Below are 23,422 nucleotides of genomic sequence, written 5' to 3'. Positions count from 1 at the left end.
CTAGACCCTGTATTAGTGTGTCCAAGTGGTATTACCTCAACATTCCCACAGAGAAAAACACAGTTGCTGTGTCTTTTCTTTTAACCCTGACCCAGTCACTTTTTTCACGCTCTGCTTACCTCACCACCCTTTAGTTCACCAAGGCGTTTATACCAACTCTCTGGGAAAATCAGAAGAGCGCTGCCTTCCCTGCGAGAGAGTGTAGCCTACATCAGCTGTCATGTTGCAGAGATTCCTAATAATGAAGCATGCCATCTCTGGTGGGTGAGGGAATTCATCCTTAAAAAGGAATATCCCCGCTCAGCTAGGTTACATTCTCTTTAAGACCCAGGTGTTTTTTATTTTGTGAGTGATAATAATTAGGGGTGAAAAACTGCAGGTCTATAAATCTCTCCTGGTCCTCCTTGTTGTGTTGACATTACCTCAACATGACGAGGTAATTGCAGGTGTTGGTTCTGAAATGGGAAATAACATATAGCAGCCTGAATTACCAGGGGACTTAATACATTTTTTACAATGTTATCAGAGGAGTGGATGGTATTATCAGATGGGTCATTACAAGGTACAGATCCCTACTCAGTAATTTCAGGTAGGATTTGACACTGGGTAAGACTTGTAATCATGTGGAGTGGCATTATAATAAGTGTCTGTGTTCTTGTTTGGAGGGGACCTGGTCTCAAAGTCTGAGTTGCACTCTTCCTATTGGATCAGAACCAGGGCTGATTTGCATATCGCTGTTTCCTGCCTGAGATGAAATGGTGGGTAAAACAATGAAGTCAGATTTGAACCTGAGCAATGACTAGTGTCTGATATTCATTCAAGCATTTCACCTATCGCTTTTTTCTATTCCTCAGTGAGATGCCCTAAGTGTAACAGACATGCCCAGACATAGGTCCCATGTTCACTGTGGCACTGTACCCAAGATGCAGTCTGCTGAAGATGTTAAAATAGGCTGTATCCAGTTTGGGCTCGCTGATGTTAGAGATCGGAGGCATGGACTACCAATTCAGGCAGGACTGTTCGCATTGGAGCATTACCAGGGTTGATTTGCATAGAGGGGGAGGGGTTGTTTTGTTTTACCATTGTCACATTATTTATTTGTAGTTGGTTCCTGTGAGACATTTTCTTCTTCAGCTAGTCGTTCCTGGGAGAATAAATGAGCAAAAAATCCTAAACATTTTTTTAACGATTTAGAGTACCCCAAACCCTACATTCTGGAATTCGGTAGGAGCACACTTGCATAATAACATTTTCGACTGTGCCTATCCTTTACAGGACAGAAGATGGCAACATAAACTATGTTGTAGTAACTATTCTTCTTAACTACAGCATATACACTACTTCCAGGTAATAATTTCCAGTAATTACCTCGAAGTAATGACGGATGTTGCAGGACTCGTATTTGTCGGCTGTAGGTGTCAAACATTCCCTACCTTATGGAATTAAAGGGTGCTTTACACAACCTGGGATGTGAGGCGAGGAGTGTGTTTAAAGCATCCATGACATTGTTGGGATGCATACTTTGGGGAAAGGACGGTGGGGAATAATGGGGAACAATTTTGGTCAGATTATATAAATACATTTTACATTATCGTGCCCTTGGCCATTAGAGGAATCTTGTATATTCGCTCTAGGCAAATTGATTGGTTGAGAGAATGACTAAAGCGATAATAGACTGCTTTACAGTTGGTTTTGGTTGGTTTTGGTTGATAACAATTTATGGATGATGGTGTTGGCTGAAACCATGTGGCCTATGCATAATCCCCCTAACTCACAAATATGCAAATGTGGTGTCACCGTTTCAGTCATTAAAAAGGATGTTGCGTCATGCTACAATTTCACAATGTTGATTGAACCTACATAGGTTTGTGGTTATGATCACAGGAATGTGTCTGACTGGTGTGCAAGAGCCCAGCTCGATACATAGAGATGTAACATAAAAGCATTGGATAATTTGTGTCACTATAGAAAGGGAGACATGGTAAAAGTTAGAATCCCTGACTTACTGAAAAGAAAATGTTCAATTAAACATTAGTTTATTTAGGAAAGGGTAAACATAGATAATGTAAAAGTAAGGATTAAAAGCAGTTAATTGATGTACTCAAAAAATTACTCTTGTACAACAGCATAAAGAATTTTTCCAGACACTGCTAAAAATCATAGGCCCAGATTTATGTCAGCCTACCGTCATCCTAACGCCACATTACCGTCATTTTCGTTTTACGCTAATGTGGCGCTGGAAGGGCAAAAATGCTGCTCCATATTTACAAAGTGGAGTAATGCTTGCATTGCGCCACTTTGTAACCCCTTGCTCCACATTATGCCTGCACCAGGCATAATGTATGCAAGGGGGCTTTCCGGTGCTAGGGGGCTGAAAAATAGCCCTAAGAAATCTAAGAGATCTCTTTGCTTCATTTTTAGAAGCATTTTTGCGTTGTGGATGTGCCATATCTTTTGGCAGATACACAACTCAATATGTTATTTGTGAGTTACAAAGCCACGTAAATCAGATTTGTGTGGCTTTGCATAGGATCTTTCCCAAAAAGAAACACAAGGCAGAGCATACCGCTACCTTGTGTTAGTTTGTGTTATGGAGGTGTTGTTCCATAGGTGGAGCATGGGTGTTCCCATTTATCTACCTGTGGACGTTGGCATATTCTCAGATATACTAAAGCTATTAAACCTGGAAATGCATCAAAATGTTACACATCCCTGAACCAGGTTTAGCAATCAGAAATATCTTTATTTCTCCTTGTTACTTGCACTTTCTATTTATGCTGCATTCGGCAGCACACATTGGAAGAATAAAATGCCTTTAAGGACTTTTTATGCAGGAAGGTATCACTTCCACCATAGTGTAAGGGTGCCTGCAGTAGGGCAAGGCAGAGCATCGTGCTCCATCTGTACAAAACAGCAGATATACGCCATATCTAAGAAGATATTGTACATTTCTGCTACCTCCCTTTCACGCAACACAGAGCAGCAACTTTGCTTGCTGCCCTGCGTTGCATGTAAATCTATCCCATTGTGTGCATCATTGTTTGCCTAGAACGATAATTGCACAGGCATGGTATATTGCTGTCAACAAAAGCCCAACACTTTGGAAACAATAACATATGATGAACGATTCCTATTCTGGATCTGATTCGAAATTTATGTTCATAAATCTTAGTCACCTAAAGAAAGTAATTTCCCATTCCAACCATGTTTTTTAGTTAGGATAAATTAACTTACTGTTGGCTTGAGAGTCTCCCTTAGTATTCTATGCCTGTCCATGAAACTCTCAGTCGCACATGTCATATTTTTCTTACAGACATCAGCCAACTTTAAAGAGTGCAGTGTGACATTGTAGTTCAAACTCGACATAGAATTGGACACAACAGAAACTCAAAGTCATGGAGGGGGGGGGCAGATGAATTCTGTCAGATATGCGCCTAAACCCAGCTCCTCACAAATCACTTACTGCACAATCATTACCATATCTATATGTTACCAGCATAAGCTATTGCCTCCCGCCACACAACTTCTTTATGCTGAACAGCCACGGGAGCAGGTTTAACGAAGTTCTGAGAATCAAGGTTAGTTGTAATTCGATTGTGGTGAGCAAAAAGAAATATCTAGCATGCTGTAATCAGTTGACCATCCCAAAACAAATTATGGCATAAAAAATAATCGGTATCACTGTAGTCATCCTGGGCAAAAAAAAGTGGGAACTTGCGGGCCAGGATGAATAAAATTGATCTTGATGTTACAGCATCTCCATCTTTTTAACATATCGTTAAAAATTGCGCTTGTAGTTTACTTCTAAAAGAGTTAGGTTGTGAATTGTCACCCTTGACTGCTCTGCTCTTATTGTCAAATAATTCTGATAAATCACAAGGTTTGAAATCAAAACCACACATTACAAAATGCATACATTCAAGCTAAAACGTATAATAGATGTAAAATTAGAAGGGCCACAACATTAGAAAATCGTTATAAATGCACTCTAATTGGGCCCTAAGAATTCGAAGACCTGGGTGTAGTAGCCCATACACTCCCTTACGCATCAGCCCTGAGACAGACTTACTTGCTGCTCTTACATATAATGATTCCTTGGAGCTTGCTGGTGAGAGATCGAAGGAGAATGGGTATTAAGCTTGCTTGAATAGCGGTCGGTGGGATAGTACATTCAGTCTGCATATGTTGAGATTTTAATAAAGATTTGGAACGTTCTATCCATCAAATCGAGCCTCTACTCAATAGGTTTAGAGATGGCATCAAATAACCCTTTAACTTTAGAAATAATGCCCACAAAACTGGCAACACAATTCATTGCCTTGTTGTTTAGTTTTTAGAGAATACTTCTGATCCCTCTGTGCGCCTGCCAGCTTTTAGAAATTTAAAGGAGCACAGGCGTCTGCGGCACAGTAAGACTAAAGACATTAGTTACCTTTTTTATATCTGTGAATGAGCATGGTCAATTATTCTAATGTCAGCTTCGGTCAAAACGTTTTGATTTTAGTAAAACTGTATATAAAATACTCACCTATAGGGCCTTTCAACCAGTCCTCCATTATCTGTTGGTCTGGTATTATGTTGAACACATTGGTCTCCACACTACAGTATTCATCATTGGGCAGTGGACCAGCCCACGTCAGCCATTAGATAACTTCACTGTGAGTGGCAGCATTTTTTCCTTTCGCACGGAGCATATCCACACACAAAGTAGTTCACTTCAGTGGCTTTAACTGCTATGGAAATGTGTGGTTTTTGAGAACAAAAGGTATTTTGTTTTTATCCATTTTTTGTAGAAGAGCAAGGGCACTGCAGCGACAATAAAGTTTTGCAAAAGCCAAAACAAGACAAAGCAGGTGCTGGAAAAACAAAAAGACTAGAATCCAGTTCCAGAGCTATTGGTTTGGCAATGTTTGTTTTACTCGAATGAATGAACTTGAATGGGCGTTATCTTACAATTGAATCTTTACAAACTTCTGTGCCCACATCTGCCAGTGTCGAATGTTTAATTACAATACTCCTGAGACATCTGGGGGCATATTTATACTCTGTTTGCACCAAATTAGTGCCATTTTTTTTTACTCTAATTCGGTGCAAAACTAACTCCATATTTATACTTTGGTGCTAGACCCCTCTAGCACCAAATTTATGGAGTTAAAGTCATTTTTTGAAAGTGGAGACCTACTTTGCCTTAATGAGATGCAAGGTAGGCGTTCCCGTGCACAAAATGACTCTATGGCCTTAACGCTATTTTAGGGGCATATTTATACTCTGCGGCATATTTATACTCTGTTTGCACCGAATTAGTGTCATTTTTTTTTACTCTAATTCGGTGCAAAACTAACTCCATATTTATACTTTGGTGCTAGACCCATCTAGCACCAAGGCCCTGATTTAAACTTTTTTTGCACCGCATTAACGTCATTTTATGACACAAAAGTGGCGCAAACGTACAAAATATTGCCCCTTATTTATACTTTTTGCTGCAAAACTGCACTAACTCAGTTTTGCACCAAAAAGTTTAGCACCGGCTTGCACCATTTCTGTGCACCAGCCGGGCACCATATTTATGGAATGGTGCAAGCCGGTGCAAAGGGTAGGCTAGAGTTTTAAAAAATGACTTTAGTTGGGTGGGGCTGTCAGTATAGAAGAAGAGGGTTTAGCACCAAAAAATGGCTTTAGGCAGGTTAGAGTAAAAAAAAATGACTCTAACCAGATTAGCGTCATTTTATGGTGCTAAACCTACCATGCCACATGACTCCTGCCTTAGAAAAGGCAGGAGTCATGCCCACCACCCCATTGGCCAGCACAGAGGACAGGGGTCCCCTGGGCATGGCCATTGCACCCTGTGCCATGTATGGGGGCCCATTTCAGGGCCCCCTATGGCACTTTCAAAAATAAAATGCACTTACCTGTACTTACCTGGGATGGGGTCCCCCATCCTCGCAGTCCCTCTAGTGTGGGTGGGGGTGCCCCTAGGGCCTAGGGAGGGCACCTCTGGGCTTATTCCATGGTGTTCCACCATGGAAATAGGGCCACAGGTCCCCTAACGCCTGCCCTGACCCAGGTATTAAAAAATGGGGCAAAGCAAGCTTTGCCCCATTTTTTGACCCCTCCTCCCTACCTTGCACCATTTTTGCATGGGAGTATAAATATGGTGTTAAGGCCATAGAGTCATTTTTTTGCACGGGAACGCCTACCTTGCCTCTCATTAAAGCAAGGTAGGTTTCCACTTCCCAAAAATGACTTTAACTCCATAAATTTGGTGCTAGACGGGTCTAGCACCAAAGTATAAATATGGAGTTAGTTTTGCACTGAATTAGAGTTTTAAAAAAATGACGCTAATTCAGTGCAAACGGAGTATAAATATGCCTCTTAGCATCAAAAAATGATGCTAATCTGGTCAGAATCATTTATTTTGACTCAAAACTGCCTAACGTCATTTTGTTTTTCAGCTAACCTACCCTTTGCACCGGCTTGCACCATTCCATAAATATGGTGCCCAGCTGGTGCTAAAAAATGGTGCAAGCCGGTGCAAAACTTTTTGGGGCAAAACTGCCTCAGTGCAGTTTTGCACCAAAAAGTATAAATAAGGCCCCTGATCTCATTTCTGCCTTGAACATGTGCGCCCCACTCAAATTACTTCTCCGTGAAACTCAGGCCAGTGGCCAAACATATTCTTGTCCAGCACTGACACGGGTGACACATCCGCTGTTCCTGGAACCATTACGATTGAGAAATCGTAGTCAGACGAATCAGCCAAGGTAAATCGGCTAGTAATCTCTGCATATCATCCTCTGAATTGGCAATCGAGTCAATTATATTTTGATGTTTGGAAAACAGTTGTGAGAATTGTAGTGGGCAGCAGATCAGGTTCACATGCACGACGGGTTTTAATGCAGCCTCTGCAAAGTACTCACTCACCACACCCAGAATATTCTTCGGAATGAGGCCTGTGATTCCTTAGGTCCCTTGTATTGTCTCCCTATGTCTGCGCTCGGCCTCCAGGTGAGTGTGTCGCTCACTTGGTTCCCTGGAGCTAGGTGGCCCACTACAAGAACCAAAGTCATCAAGGGCTGTGTGAGATGGACACCATTGCCTCACTGCATAAGCAAATGTTTGTTTGAATGTGCCTGCAGTCCATAAAGCCAATTCTGGCACGGTGATATTTCTTCAAGGCAGAACTTCATTTTCAGAAGGTATAGTTTGGAACCAGTGGTTTGGAACCAGTGAGCAAGGCTTGCCTCTTCCTGCTGGTGAGCCGTGCTGTCTAAAATAATGCACTGTTTCAGAAAAATATTGGGATAAATGAATGAATCGACTTTATGCAGTACAGGGGCATCAAATACGCTGCTCTTCTCTGTGCCAAGACAGCAGAGACCATTTATCAAAACTGTGCACTTCCGGTGCAATTTTTAATTTAGTGACTTTTGTGGTTCACCCTGGCAAGCAACTTGGTCGTTGCTTGAGTAGGGTTTGACATCCATCAATCAATAACTCAATTTCTTACACATCCCACTTCTAGCAAGACTCATCGAAGACCAGTGCCACCAATGTAGAACTTTATAACAGCTCATTTTAAGTTGCACCTCTCGGAGAACTTTATCATGCTTCGTCATATATTCCTATCAGTCTTCCTCTTTGCACTCTATTTGTAGGAGGGTCGGCTGCTAACACTGTAATGCAGCTGAGGGGTGTCAAGGGGAAGTAGTCACTAAGAACTTTGTAGATGCCTAAAGCTACACATTTGAATGTTACTCATTTGTGGCTATATTGTAATAGTGTAGAGTCTGTCAAAATAGGGACTAGGGGTACTAGGGATACACTCAAACAGTGCCGCAGCCTCTAAAAGTCACAGAACATGAATCAGGAGAGGATTTGTGTCACCTGTATTTCATCAAAGGTTTTTAGCATATCATCCGCCAAAATGTGATCCACTGTTCTGACGTCTATGGACATAATACGCCACCAATATGTCTCGTCACCTGCTATGAAAGCAGTTATGTTTGCCCTAATTGGAGCACCTTTACAGAATGGTAGTTTTCTTTAGTATATTGTGTCCTTTTTGCCATGTATGTATTGTTGCTTGTACAATGGAGTTAGACGTGAGCTCACACCGTTTATCTGCCGGATATCACAGTCAAAGTCTATCCACCGCCTCCCACAATGGCTTCCCTATGTATGTCCAGTGTGGTGTGTCTAAATCATGGGGCATCATCTAGCTCACTTGTGCCCGTTGAAATGGTATCATTCAATGTGCAATAGTTATAGGCTGCCTCTTTATGCAGATTTTAGTAACTTACACAGTTTAAATTGTAATTTCCTTCCCCCCAGATGAATGGTTTAATGAGTTCATAAAATGCATGTGCTGGTATACGAAGTGAAAGTAGTGTGAAAATGTAGTGCAAATGGTACACACTGTTTATTTTGTATACCTTTATCCTTAGCCCATATGGACAGGCCTAGGGTTGACCGACATAAAAAGTCCTTCTTTAGTTTAGAGATCAATGGATCTCAAGTGTCCTCTAGCATATGTATTAACACCATGGGGCATATTTAAGAGTTTCTACCGCCATTCCAACACTACATTAGCATATTTATGAAGCTAATGTGGCATTAGAAGGCCAAAATTGCAGTGCCATAATTACAAAGTGGCGCAAATTGCGCCACTTTATAACCATTTGTGCTACGTTATTCCTGCTGGGATTGTTCAAGCAAATGATGCCTTTTACAGGTTTTCTCAGGAGTGTTCTTATTATCCCATTAGCAGTGAGATACTCGAATTTGCATCTGAAGGACTATATCTACTCTCTCATCCACCTGGCTGTTTAACACAAGATTGCCTACAATAAATAAGACAGAAAACCAGGAACTACATTTTAGTTTGCATTTCACAACTCTGGGCTTTGGCACGGCAACATAGGACACCATCAGCTATTTTATTCTTTTCTCAACCAACAACATGTTGCATTGTGGAGCTTGTAGTTTTTCTTTTACAGTTTTACCATACTCTTAAAACCCTAGCATTCAAAGTACTGTTGACTAAAATGCCAGAATTGGCCAATTGTCTGCCAGATTCCACAATTTTACAGTCACTCCATAAGCTGTATTTTAAAATTTTACAGCCAACTACTTCATTTAAAGAATTCTTGTTTCATGTATAAATCCAAAAGTCAACTCTGCTTGCATATTTTGTGAAGGTTTACTATTTCACTCATATAATACATTAAAACCAATGTTGGGATTGTGAATCATTTGTTCTCATATATAATGGAACATTTTATGCTGATCTACACAACACAATAAAGGTACAATATGGATGGCAGCAGCTCAACTTTCTTTAACACAAATAATAAAGTAAAGAAAGGTGGCAGTAGCAGAAGGAATACAACATGAGTCTCTCACACATAGCGGACAGGTGCAACACAGGCAGCTAATACACTAAAGAGGGAGTGAGGACTGTTATACAATTCCCATAAACATACAGGAAGTAAGAAATCCTGTAAGAAATACTCAAACCTCTGATGGAGTACCATGCATTCATGTATTCAGATAGAATGATGAACCCTCACATACCTTGTCTGGTATGCTTCAGCTATGGGCTTCATCTCGTAGACTGGGAAGCATTCAACAATACGGTACACTGGTTATTTAGTCTCCTGATTATGTTCTCCCTTTGTTAAATTGCCAGAGGTATATTAAAAATGTATGGAGGTGCACACAAAATGTAATTTACTGATGTCTCCCTACCACTAGATTAAAAACAGATGTGCTGAGAAAGAGACCCTACTTTTTTTACATCGACATGTTTCAGTGTACAAGTAGTACACTGTGGTGTCAGAAATCTTCCACATGAGTACAGGTATCTCACATCAAGAATTGTGAAACAAAAGTTACTTCATAGGGCATGCTTACCTGCTTCAGAGGAGAGGTTGGGGGACAATAGGGCAAATTACTCTAGGCCCCACCCCTTGAAGAGGCCCAGCAGTATGCTGTTGTAGAGGATGTCCGCATGTAAAGCATGTTTCAAGGGAAAGCCACTGTAAGCTTATCATCCCCTGAGAAACAGCACAAGCCCACGCTGTCATGCCACTCTCACAGCTGACAGAGTGTGGGAAGTGGGAGTGTATAGGCCTTGACACATGAACCCATGAATCCAATACCAAAGCATATCTTGGTTTGCTAATAAGGTAGTGGTAGCAAGGGGGTTAGTGTCAGGTCCCATAATTCTGAGTAGCCTTGTCTGTGTTGCTTCCTGTCTGGAAAAGCAATGCCATGGCAGCTGAGGAAAAAAGCTCTTAAATCAGCCTGGACTTAATTCCCTGCTTCAAATGCCTGTGACAAGCACTTTATTTAGAGCTGGGGTTGAATCTTTTATAAACAAACTGTGTTTTGGACTGTTTAACTTTAGCACCTTTGATTATATCACTACACTGAGTGGCCATTATTAGAATTAGTGAACCACACCCTTTTTGCTGTGACAGTTTTATAAATGACTCAAGAGCCAAGTCAGTTTTCTTATTTCTCCAATATAATCCTTTATGTTTATATATAATGCAACCTTGTAGTCTATGAAATAATATACAAGGACATTGATTTTCAGTGTGCATCCTGAAGTGAATGATTTGAAGGAGCTCTCAAATATGATGATCATGAAAAAGGAGGCCCTGGAAGAGAAGTACTCACGTAGGGTCATGCTGTCTGGTCAAACCTGGAAGTTAGCATTGGAACCAGGTTTCCTGATAAGGCATTGTGCAGTTATAATCCAAGATAGGTATCACGATCTAACTTCATTAGTGAATCAAGAGGCAAGTCAGTTGTCTTGTGCCACCTATACAAGTATTGTATATTTTGTATAGATGAAGCAACATTATAACATAGTACACCATATAGGAGAGAGGTGTTTGTACAGTGCACATCCTGAACTGAAAATGTTCAAGGTGCTGTCAAATGTGATGATCACAGAAAAGGATGCAAAGGCTGGAAAATTATTTTCCAAGGGTCAAGCTGTGAAGCTGCGAAGGAAACCAGGATCTCTGGGTCAGGCCCGCCCCCAGCTAGTTTTTGCCCTTGGTCCAACAAAGCTTGTGACTGGACTTGGCATGATAGGCAAGTACATTACAAATATCCTTTGTATTTTGATAATATGGAGCACAGCAATGAAAACATCCCTCTTCACAGAACAAGTACTCCTTGGGCAGAAAAAGTGCACACTTCTCAGCCTCAGAGGACAGGTACAGCAAGGGTACATCAGCACAAGACTTTATAATCAGCAGACCAGATTTACTTCCCCATAGCACCAGGACAGCATGGCAGTAGGAAAACAAGCTTCCCTCTCTCACAGAAGGCAATATGTGCAATCTTCCATTTCCCACTGAACATATTCAGCATGGCAGGCTTGTACTAGCTTTCAACTTTCACAGAATATGTATCTTTAAGGTGTGAGTGACATGTAGGTTACAGATCAATCTATGGACTGGGTGCTTAAGTCACCGAGATGAATGTATAGGTGGATGACTAAGTGAACATGCAAGATTTTATACCTTTCTCATAAGTCAGCATACTGAAAGTCCTGGTGCTGTCAGTTGGAGACCTACTGTTAGTGAAGCTTCTTTAGTGATCCATGTATTGATAAGTAGCCATGACCCAGAAGGTAATAGTTCATTTGGAGCAGCCGTCCTACAGCATAACTAACAATGCTCTTAACAAGCAGACAAGAGCCTGAGTGTGGATACCAAGCCGAAGATGGCGGATGCATGAGTCTGCTGCTCCCTGCCAGCCCACTAGAATCCCAAACCATTGTGGTTGATAGATGAGACAAACCATCCAATTACAGACATCTCAACAACCTAACAGCATATGCGGAGTAGTGGAACACCGAGCTGCTAGGAGATATGGCTCTCTGTAGCCCGTGAAGTGATCCCAATACTGTCTCATAAAATGACGGTCAGAGCCTGAGACCCTACACACTGGTGATGCAGCTGGTCCACCTCAGAGCTGATGTAGCCCCCAGGTCTCAGCGAGGACCTAAATCCCCGATCCTGACACTCGAGACCCCTCCGAATTGCATGTTTTCAGCGGCCTGAGAAGCCCCTCAATGGAGGCATGTGGGGCTGTGCTGAAGGCCACGCAGCAAGGGCTTTGGTAGCAGCAACTCAGTGCTCAGGATGGGGTGTGGCAGTGTCTGAGACTGCACAAAACAGACGATAAACAGAGATGCCCGGCGAAACCCAGTCTCCCCTCACACCTCCCCCAGGCAGCTCTGCAGATCATCAGTCCTGTGCAGGCACCCAGTAGGCTGGTTCTGAGGGCCACAAAAAGGTGGGCTAAAGGCGCGCTGCTGTGGTAGCCCGTCATTGCCAGGAAGAGAGATACATGCCCTGTCACCTAACTGTCAGGGGCCCTAAATGAACTGCACAGCTGACATGAGGGAGAGTGGGCACCTGGACTGTCAAGGTGTGTCGAGCCTCTAGAAACCCTCTTATTCAGTGGGTTGTGTGCCACTTTGCCAGACTTGTGCAGAGCAGGTGTTGGACCGGTGGCCAGGTGAGGCATAACAGGAACCCCTGCATTTCAGGGCCTGGACCAAGGCCCAGGAAGGAGTGGCAGGACTGTTGCAAGGTAGCAGATTCCCATAGATAGATTGCCCTGAATCTCGGAGAGTCTGGAAATTCCAGCCTGGGGAGCGGGGAATGCTTCCCTCACCAGTCATTGCTTGTGGACTAGGGTCCTCCTCTATCACACCTGGTGAGTGTTGAGGCCTTTTTCCCTCTGGCCTCATGTGGCAACGTGGACAATATAAAGGCTTTGAGACCTGCTGATCGCCCTCAGATTGGCTGAATGAAAAAGACAGCATAGGCTGACCTGGATCCCAGTCACAAAACCGGTCTGGAGAGTTGGTCCCTTATTATAAGACTGTCCCCTTGGCTGCTCCCCCTTATACTCCAACTCCGCATGGATCCATGGTTGAAGTGAAGACTGATGACCGTAGGCTGGGTGTGATTGAAATGGGTGGGCCCTGGCTGCATCCCGTTGACAGCTGTACAGTGCCTGCCTGGGGCTCAGAGGGTTGGGCACCTCATCCACCCCCTACAAAGTGAGACGTGAATAGTGACAAATTTACTGGGGAGGCCTGACATCAGACTACTATGCTTGTTCTCGCTACTTGTAACCAGACAGTCCTGCGAGAACCAACCTGCTAGGCCTTACTTAACACAAGGCTGGAGACACCTTGCGGTAGTCTTTATGACCTAGTGATTGCTGACACCCTTGAACCAGTGCCCTCCTGCCTGGAGACACACCTGCAAGGCTAGGGAGGGGCACACACCGAATTTTCTCCCCTATGGTACTGTTCTTTCTCTTATGTGTACAAGAAGACTTTCTCTAGATGCAGATATCACCTCAATGGGAAAACCAAGGGCCAAGCCAGCGGGAACGCTGTCAGAAATGAGAGGACATTCCTGGCCCCGTTCATGAACTCTGGGGAGCCTGGACATACGCTAGACCCAATCCACTTCCACTTAGACAAAATATTTGCTGGCTCAACGCATACCAAGGCCACTTCTAACAAGACACTAATACAATATCAGTGGGTCTGGGTCTGCTAAAAGCTGAGCACCATAAGTTGGTCCACCAAGTTAAAGAGGTGGAGACCTCTATGGGGGAATTGAGACCCAAAAGCCTGACACTTACTCATCAAATGGCACAGCTGGCATAGTGCAGACCCTTGAACACCATGCAGAAGATGCAGAGAGGCATAAAAACATAATAATATCTGGATGGTTGGCCTCCTGGACAGTACAGAGAGCAGGGATATGGTGTCCTATCTTGAACAATGTCTGAAGACAGAGGTAGTTCCAAACCAAATGATCCCCTTCTTTGCACTGGAGTGGGCCCAAAGACTGCCACCCCCGCCCTGTAGTAGCCAGGCTGCTTCAATACAGGGACAGAGACATTACCCTACAGAAAGCATGCACCAGTGGCCCTTTCACAGTGGCTAATAGCAAAATATCAGTCGTCCCAGATTTTACCACTGCTGTACAGGCCATCTGGACCTCTTTCTTGAAGGTTAAGAAAGCCCTCTGAGACGCAGGGTTACAATACTCCCTGATGTTCCCTTCCAAACTCTGGATAATTCTGGATGGTGCCATGCACTTCTGTGATGACCCTGGACAACATGGGACTTGCTGGAGGCATATAGCATGGGTACAGTCCTCTTGATGGTCTGCCCCAGACCTGACAATCCCTTGACACAGACCAAAGAAAAGCTCCCACAAGGGCCCATGTGGCAGATCCCTGAAGAGGCCATCTGTGTCGCAGACCGAACAGGAGAGAGCAGCTGCCCTACTGGCAGTGGCGGAGTTCGTGATGACACAAAAATCAGACTCAGAAATTGACACCCATTCTGAACGCAACTCTGCATTCTCTGATTCAGAGTCTTCCCAGGTGGATGGTGCTGAACTACCGAGTGACTCTGACGGTGTATGCATGCCACATGTCTGAATGTCTGACCAACGTCAGGCACTGACCTTTCTGTCCTGTAACATCGAGAGATAGGGCTTGACCTCAAAATTACATAACATCCATAATACTTAAGGAGCTGGGGGTGCAGGTGGCCATGTTCCAGGAAACACATCTTACCAGGGTTATGGTGCAGATGGTAATGTCAATTATATGTAAGAAAATGGGAGCCATGTCTGGTCCCCAAACCAGGATCCACTGCCAATGTATAACCAGTGAATTGGATCAATATCTTAATCCAGTTTCTGCCTTTATTTAACTGCTCCATGTTTCAACACACTTCTTTTTCCAGTCCCTGGGGAGGAAAGCCTGGATTGGCACCTGTTGAACTTACAGTGGAAAAAGGAGTGTGTTGCCTTGTTTGAGGTCCTGTGGCCGATGGGATTGGGGGAGCACTGGTCAAATGGGTTATGCTACTTTACACTAATCTGACTGTTTGGGTCAAAACGGGCACCACCATCTCCCTACAATATAAGCTATCAGGAGGCACCAGGCAGGGGTGCACTTTATCACCCCTTTTTGTGGGCCTTGGCCATTGAACTGCTGGCAGAACTTTTCCAGCTGGAGAACTGGGAAATTGAGGGCTGTGCACATATTATTTCCCTTTGCCCTGACAACATTTTACTTTACATAAGGGATCGACCATGGGTACTGCAGCTGTGTTGGGCCAACTGGGAGAGTTTGAAAAGGTCTCAGACCTTCTGGTCAATAGAGTCAACACCCATGTGTTCCCTATGTCCCCAGATGCCCAGAGGCCATTAGATCTACCTCCAGACTTGGCATGGTCCCTTTCTCATTCTTATACCTGAGTATTCAGGTCTTTCATTCCTTAGGTGTCCTGCGATAGGGTAACTTGGGAAATTAACTCTGATCCCCTAGGTCCTGCGTCCCCTTTCGGTGCTCCTTTAAGTTGCAGATCATGGTCTAGATCTCTGTGTGAAAGATGGTCATGCTCCCAAGGCTGCTCTATTTCTTCATCAACCTCCCAGTCAGGGTACTGGCCTCTTGGTTCTGGCAGCTAGACACGTTGCTACTTGAATTGATATGGGATGGGAGCTGCCACAGGGTATCCCTGAAGGTTCTCCGACACCCCCCAGATGAAGGAGGCCTCTGTGCCCCTGATTTTGAAGTGTACTTTTTGGCCTCACAGCTGCAGTCGATTACACAGTGGCTTGATCAAGCCCACTAAGAAGAGTTAGGTTTGATGGGACAGTTCATACACCCAGGTGCTCTATTAACAAATCTGCCTTGCCCAGCAGTAGAGATCCTGTGCCCCGGATTCCTGTTGACAGTTGCCCTGAAATGCTGGAGACACTGTGATAAGACCCAGGGGACACCTATATATACTCCAGCACTGCTGCTGGTGTGTCTCCCACACTGCAACCCTCTCTCCATTTTTATGGCCGGGCAGTTATCAGCCAGGATGGATGCAGGACTGGTGATGATGGATGAATGTTATCAGCAGGGCACATTGCTCCCACTGGAAGACCGGATGGCCCAATATGACATTTCCCCAGGACAATTCCTTACCTACAAAGCAACTACTCAAACATTTAGGGGCAGATTTAAGAGTCCCTAGCCCCTCCTTGCACCACATTAGTGTCATTTTTGTTTACGCTAATGTGGCCCAACGAGGCCAAAATGAGTGTGCCAAATTTACAGTGATGCAATGCATGCATTGCACCACTTAGTAAGCCTTTGCGCTACATTTGCCTGTGCCAGGCATAATGTATGCAAAGAGGGCATTCCCCTAATAGGGGGACTGAAAAAATGGCTCAAAGAAATCTACAAGATTTCTTTGTGTCATTTCTTTTGGCACTTTTAACGCCTGCTTAGAGCAGGCATTAAAAGGAGGCACATAGTTGTTTAAAATGGGCCTCAATGGGCTTTTCAGGATTAGCGTCAGCATTGTTTACACTAATCCTGCAAAGCTCTAAATTGGCAAAAACAATTTAGATTCTAGTTCCCTAACCACCACCATGGTGCGCTGTATCTTAGATACAGTGCGCACATGGTGGTGTTAGGGGTGTGCTACGGGGCGCAAGGAAAGTGGTTCTGCACTGGCTGCAGTGCCACTTTCCTTAAATCAGGCCCCTAGAGACCTATAAGCCAGGGAACAAGATGAATCAACAACCCATGCAATACTACAATTATTGGTGCCCTTGGGATCCACTAGACATTTAGTGATGTGGTTTTACCTCTAGCTCTCTGAGATGGTATGGAAAACTCTGTTGATGTTGCAATGACAGTGGTGGTGGGGGGAATCATGTTGTGAGAACTTACAGCTTTGGAGTGGCGTAGGTTATTGATGTACCCTAAGAGGATCTCCCGTAACATGAGGTTGAAGTATACCCAATTTACTTACATCCACACAACACATATGACCCCACACAGAATCCAGGGTGTTTATGGTGGGAGCCATGTCCTTGCCCAAGGTATAGATTCCTGGATGCAGACTTCATCCACATGACCTGACATTGCCTCTGGCTACACCCATTCTGGGATATGGTGGTGGACACCCTGAACACCACGCTGGAATGCCCCCTTGATAGCTCACTAGAGGCCTGCATACTGGGGTATTCCTAATACCACACATACTAAAGGTGGGAACTAGATTTATAGACCTGACCTTAGTACTGGCCAAAAGACAAATAGTGATGGCTTGGAAATCTGCCATGGGAGCAGTCGTGGGAACCTGGATGAAAGATGTAACCCAGTGGGCGAGAGCTGAGGAGAGGGCCCTGCTCAGGGAAGATTCAAGGGGAGTACTGTGGTGCCCAATAGAGGTTTTAGAAGCCTGTGGGCATCCAGACCGAGGTTTAGAAGAGGAACCTGAGCGTCAAGAAGAGCTGACTGAGAGGAGTTGAGCTGGCTCCTGTAGGAAAGTACCATCTTGCCTGGCATGTTACCCCCATTTTTTACTTGTGTGTCAGTTTGTTTTTGCCTGTCTCACTGGGATCCTACTAGCCAGGACTCCAGTGCTCATAGTTGTGGCTTTAATGTGTTCCCTGTGTGGTGCCTAACTGTGTCACTGAGGCTCTTCTAATCAGAACCTCAGTGCTTATTCTCTCTCTGTCTTTAAAATTGTCACTGAAGGCTAGTGACCCTTTTTACCAATTCTGATTGGCACACTGGAACACCCTTATAATTTCCTAGTATATGGTACCTAGGTACCCAGGGTATTGGGGTTCCAGGAGATCCCTATGGGCTGCAGCATTTCTTTTGCCACCCATAGGGAGCTCAGACAATTTTTACACAGGACTGCCACTGCAGCCTGAGTGAAATAACGTCCACGTTATTTCACAGCCATTTTACACTGCACTTAAGTAACTTATAAGTCACCTATATTTCTAACCCTCACTTAGTGAAGGTTAGGTGCAAAGTTACTAAGTGTGAGGGCACCCTTGCACTAGCCAAGGTGCTCCCACATAGTTCAGGGTAATTTCCCCAGACTTTGTGAGTGCAGGGACACCATTACACGCGTGCACTACATATAGTTCAATACCTATATGTAGCTTCACAACGGTAACTCCGAATATGGCCATGTAACATGTCTAAGATCATGGAATTGTCCCCCTATGCCAAATCTGATATTGGGGTGCCAATCCCATGCATCCCCGGGCTCCAGCATGGACCCCGGGTACTGCCAAACTAGCTCTCCGGGGTTTTCACTGCAACTACCACTGCTGCCAACCCACAGACAGGCTTCTGCCCTCCTGGGGTCTGGGCAGCCCAGTCCCAGGAAGGCAGAACAAAGGATTTCCTCTGAGAGAGGGTGTTACACCCTCTCCCTTTGGAAATAGGTGTTAAGGGCCAGAGAGGAGTAGCCTCTCCTGGCCTCTGGAAATGCTTTGAAGAGCACAGATGGTGCCCTCCTTACATAAACCAGTCTACACCAGTTCAGGGATCCCCAGCCCCTGCTCTGGCGTGAAACTGGACAAAGGAAAAGGGAGTTACCACTTCCCTGTCCATCACCACCCCAGGGGTGGTGCCCAGAGCTCCTCCAATGTGTCCCAGACCTCTGCCATCTTGAATGCAGAGGTGTTAGGGCACAATGGAGGCCTCTGAGTGGCCAGTGCCAACAGGTGACATCAGAGACCCCTCCTGATAGGTGCTTACCCGACTAGGTGACCAATCCTCCTCTGAGGGCTATTTAGGGTCCCTCCTGTGGGCTTCTTGTCAGATAACAAATGCAAGGGATCACCAGAGTTCCTCTGCATCTCCCTCTTTGACTTCTGCCAAGGATCGACCGCTGACTGCTCCAGGACGCCTGCAAAACTGCAACAAAGTAGCAAGAAGACTACCAGCGACATTGTAGCGCCTAATCCTGCCGGCTTTCTCAACTGTTTCCTGGTGGTGCAAGCTCTGGGGACTGTCTGCCTTTACCCTGCACTGGAAGCCAAGAAGAAATCTCCTGTGGGTCGACTGAATCTTCCCCCTGCTAATGCAGGCATCAAACTTCTGCTTCACCTGTCCTCTGGGTCCCCTCTCATCTTGACGAGCGTGGTCCCTGGAACACAGGAGCTGGATCCAAGTGACCCCGACAGTCCAGTGGTCCATCTGTCCAAATTTGGTGGAGGTAAGTCCTTGCTTGCCACTTTAGGTGGCAAGAAAAATCCTGTTAGGAGTTTACAACGCTTATAGCTTTAACTCGAGCAAACACAAGACCCATTGAATTGCAACTGCTTGTTTTAATTGTGACTTATATTTACCAGATGCTACAGTTTTCCCTTTTCTTTTTTACTACATTATATCTCGTAGGGTTTGAGAGACCTGTCTGGATGACAAAAAATGTTGGGGATTTTCAGCAAATAGTGCTTGGAGCTTTGCATAACAATCCGTTGTCTAAAACTAATCATCCATTATGAATATGTTATGCCTTGCTTGTTTATACAATATTGTACACCTGTTTACACTCTCGGGTGTTTGTTATAAATGTAAATAAAGAGATGTTAAAAAAAACACAAGCAGAAAAGAGCCAATCTCTTCAAAAAAGTTTCAAATACAAGTGTACCAGACACTGTGCAATCCAAGGCTTGGTGCTGCACCTCCTCAAAATGTTGAGAGCTGCCAGTGCTCACCAACACAGTAGACCACTTCTCTGAATGAGGTCTGGAGTGAATGTCAAAAAGTCATGTTGGCGAATCAGCACCTGTTTACTACATGATACAATTTCCAGCATTTGGAAACCTATTTAGTACATTGCAACAATTTCCCAAATTAGATTCCTGGATTAATCAATTTTCTATGCGAGTTGAGGATTGCCTTTCATTGTGATATGCAGAACGATCGCCATTTAATCTTTCATGTTACTCGGCGAGAGCGAGAGGACGCTATTAATCAGTGCGAAATGCTGTAAATGAATCATGTGTACAGTGATGTGTACATTTTGCGCGCATGAATAATGCTGCCCTTGTTTACCAGCCGATAACAGATCAGAGTGTCCTTTATTTCAGGACAATTGAATTTGACAGTAAATCAGTTACCCTCGTGCAGTATTCATGAGCGTCCGAAATATTTGTGTCATGCTAAAATATACTGCGATAAACCGATCATTATAATTTTTTCCCCTCTGACAGTGTTTCGGTCTTCTTGGAATAAACGGAGCAGGCAAGACAACAACCTTCAAAATGCTGACCGGAGATATTTCCGTGTCTGGTGGGGAAGCGTTCGTCAATGGATACAGGTAAGAAGCCCCTCACGGGTTCACGAAGTTGAAGAGGGGCAACACACATTTATGGAAACATTCTGCTCATTTTTTGTCATTTGGTATTTAGTTCCAGAAGCCTTAAACATTATATCGCTGTATTCTGTTTAGCTTTTATGAGGAAACGCAATTATGCACCAGATAGGGTGACCGGATTAGGAAAACTAAAAACCGGGAGATGTCCCGTAGATAAAAGCAGAACTACAATTTTCATGAGGCTCAAATTACGTGTTTGACAGCAGTCGGGAGCATAGACAACGGATGACAAGGAGTGACTCAGATATCAAGTTTACCATTTTTGTGGTAATAGCCTGGTGGCAAATTAAACACAAATTTGTGTCAATTGAGTTCTTTCCTGAAAATTGCTGCTAACCTACCCTGTAATGTACATATGAAGATACAGTGGCGGCTTGTACCGTAAACATTTGGTGGAGAACCCAACCAAATATTTAGGGTACCAGCCGCGTGTGGAATTACGACTGATTGCTCTGGGGTTGAGGACGAGGGCGATCACGAAATAAAATTGGAAAATAAAAATGAAAACCAAAAATGCACTTACCTCCTCTGGCGTGCCTTCTCTGGTCCTCATGGGCCCCTTGGCGCTCTGCTGCAGCAATGAAATTCTCCACACCAATCCAGACACTGCTTTCTTGCTGCTGATAATGTTCAGCAGTATGAGAGCAGTGGCAGGGTTACCTGGAGCAGGCTGTCTTGATTCTCCTGGAGGCAATAGGGGTCTGTGCCTACTGTCCACCTAGCCGTCTTAGACAACTGGGTGGAGAGGTCTACACTGCTTCTTCGGCTGGTCATCGCAAAACTGGGAGCTGAAATGACATGCATAGTGTAAACTGGTGGAGTGAGCACCACTCCCCTGCTACCAGTCAGCAGCAGAGGCCCCTACACAAACATTGCTCAGCTGGGGAAAGGGAAAAATGAAATGCTAATAAATCCATTTTATTTTTCAACTTTGTGGCAACGCTGGCAGCATGGGGGGTGATACTACTCTGTCCTAATGGAGGGGCCCCCACTGTGAAGATGGCTCTCCTTCTTTGCTTAGTGAACAGTCTTTCAACATGGGACAGATTTTACAGACAATTGACAGGACGGATGTTGAAAAACCTGGACTAGTTCAACAAAGGAAGACATCTGGTTGTCCTGGCTTCATACCAAAAGGTATGGGGTGGTCACAGGACACTTACACATGGTACCAGTTAAACAATCCTTTCTTCAAAGGCGAATTAAACAGAGAAAGAAATTATAAAACATCGTTACTCTTCACATTTAACAAACAAACTTACTTGACTCTGCACCCACAACAGAATATTGTCCTGTGTTCTCATATTTTAAGCATTCTACTTTAACACACCACCATCTCTCTCTCTCTCGACATTTGCAAGGTGCCAGGCTGCAGAGGCACACACGAGCTGTCAGTTGTTAAAAACACACAATACAGAGTATTGCCTCATGTCCCACAGTAATAATCACCCAGAGCTGGGTACAAAAAGCTTTTAGTGATGGGCTCTTAATTCTTGTCTTAAGTATGAGCTAAACAGGAATATCCAAACCTGATTCACAAACCGTTTTCTGTGAGTAGTTTGCAGGGCTCCAACAGGCTTACTCAAAAATATAGAGAACAGTGCTATCTTCCTGCAGGAAATTCATGAGTAAGCCACACTTAAACCTGGATGGAGAAGATGCTTTTTAAATCGTCTGAACATTTATGTGGCGGCCACACTTAAAAGCAGGAGTTATACAAGATCCTGTCCTTCATTGCCACTGAAGTAGGTTGATGTAATAGTGCAATACAAGCCTTGCCATGAATACGTGATCTTGAATACAGCATTGGTGTTTTCCATGAGGTTGTATTTTTTTGTATTAAAGCACAAATGTATGCTTGATAGGGTGCTTCATTGGGTCTTTGGTGCCTGAGTGGTTCTTTGATTGTAAGATATTCTTCTGCTTGCATGTTTGTTACATTTTGGGAATCATTCATGGTTGGATCGTTATTCAGCACTGGTTCTCTGATTACATCTCTGTTCTTTCCTCATAGTGCTTTTTGAAGTGTTTTTACAATAGCGTCTAATTTTGCCCTTACACACTCACAAAGAGTTACTTCGATGGCCCATCATACAAGTAGGTGGAGAGGAATTACCTCCTGCAATTCCACTCTGCTGGTTTCAAGTAAGTCGGGTGTTCCACAACTAGGGCCTGATTCACAAAGGCAAATATACACTTTAGTGTAAGTTTATGATTGTTTGCTATTCACAAAAGTATTTTACGAGTAGGATCTTTATGACTGAGGAGTTTCTGCACCAAAAAAGATAGGACAGTCCTATCTTTTCACATGCAGAGACTGCATTCGTAAAATGACTACTTGTAAAATACCTTTGTGAATAGTCAACAATCATAAACTTACACAAAAGTTTAACTTTACCTTTGTGAATAAGGCCTCTAGTTTTTCTGGGTGTGGGAGAACCTGACTCGATTTTACTGTGCAGTAGGTCTCAACAGTAAAATCACATATGGATTTCTGTGCAGAATCAGCCAAGCCTCTCAGTTTTTTTTCTACTGGGAGAAATATTATACAATGCTACCCCCTACCAGAAAGCGGCTTCTTATTCCCACCCCAAATTTCCCTCACCCTTCATTCTCCCCCACCGAGATCCTTCGATAAATTTTCTACCTGCTCAAAGAAGGTTGTCAATATATGTGTTAATCCTCACTTAATTGTAAAATCCAAATGGTTTTATAATCAGGAAAATAGGTTAGGCACGATAGTCCATTTTCATGTGCTTTTACTTTGGAAGATTTACCACACAGTAAAACAAAACTTTATCTAATTTTATTGTGCACCTATTACCGTGCAACTCAGAATGAGGGGCTATAAGTATTGACTTTTGTCCACGTTTGATTTCTTTTTAGGGGTTCATAGTACTTTTTAGGTCACAGCCTACCAGATGGTGCAGCTGCCTGGTTTTCTAAAGACTTCTTAAGAACTTTCAAAAAGATGACCTAGAAAAGCATTCCACTTATTGATTAGCAATGGCTTTGTGGTTTGTAACTCACACTTTCTGGCTTTCTATTTACTAGCTTTATTTACTTTAGGCTTTCCAGGTTTAGTTCATCCCTACTGCTGCCTAACCCAGGTTTGCTATATTCTTCCACAAACTCGCTTTCTGTAAACAGCCCTTTAAATCT

The 23,422-nt window shown here is 43.9% G+C and overlaps 1 protein-coding gene across 3 annotated transcripts in view; it reads left to right on the top strand.

Moving 5' to 3' along the window:
• Positions 1-23,422, top strand: part of LOC138299526 (phospholipid-transporting ATPase ABCA1-like) — a 2,649,159-nt gene that overhangs the window by 1,974,094 nt on the left and 651,643 nt on the right. For all 3 annotated transcript variants that reach the window (XM_069237840.1, XM_069237822.1, XM_069237830.1), the window contains one exon: positions 20,097-20,203. In XM_069237840.1, the coding sequence (XP_069093941.1) occupies positions 20,097-20,203 (107 nt within the window). The remainder of the gene's footprint in view (positions 1-20,096; positions 20,204-23,422) is intronic.

Source organism: Pleurodeles waltl, chromosome 1_2 (genome assembly GCF_031143425.1).
Source record: "Pleurodeles waltl isolate 20211129_DDA chromosome 1_2, aPleWal1.hap1.20221129, whole genome shotgun sequence".
Taxonomy (NCBI): domain Eukaryota; kingdom Metazoa; phylum Chordata; class Amphibia; order Caudata; family Salamandridae; genus Pleurodeles; species Pleurodeles waltl.
This window is presented reverse-complemented; position numbering and strand designations above follow the sequence as displayed.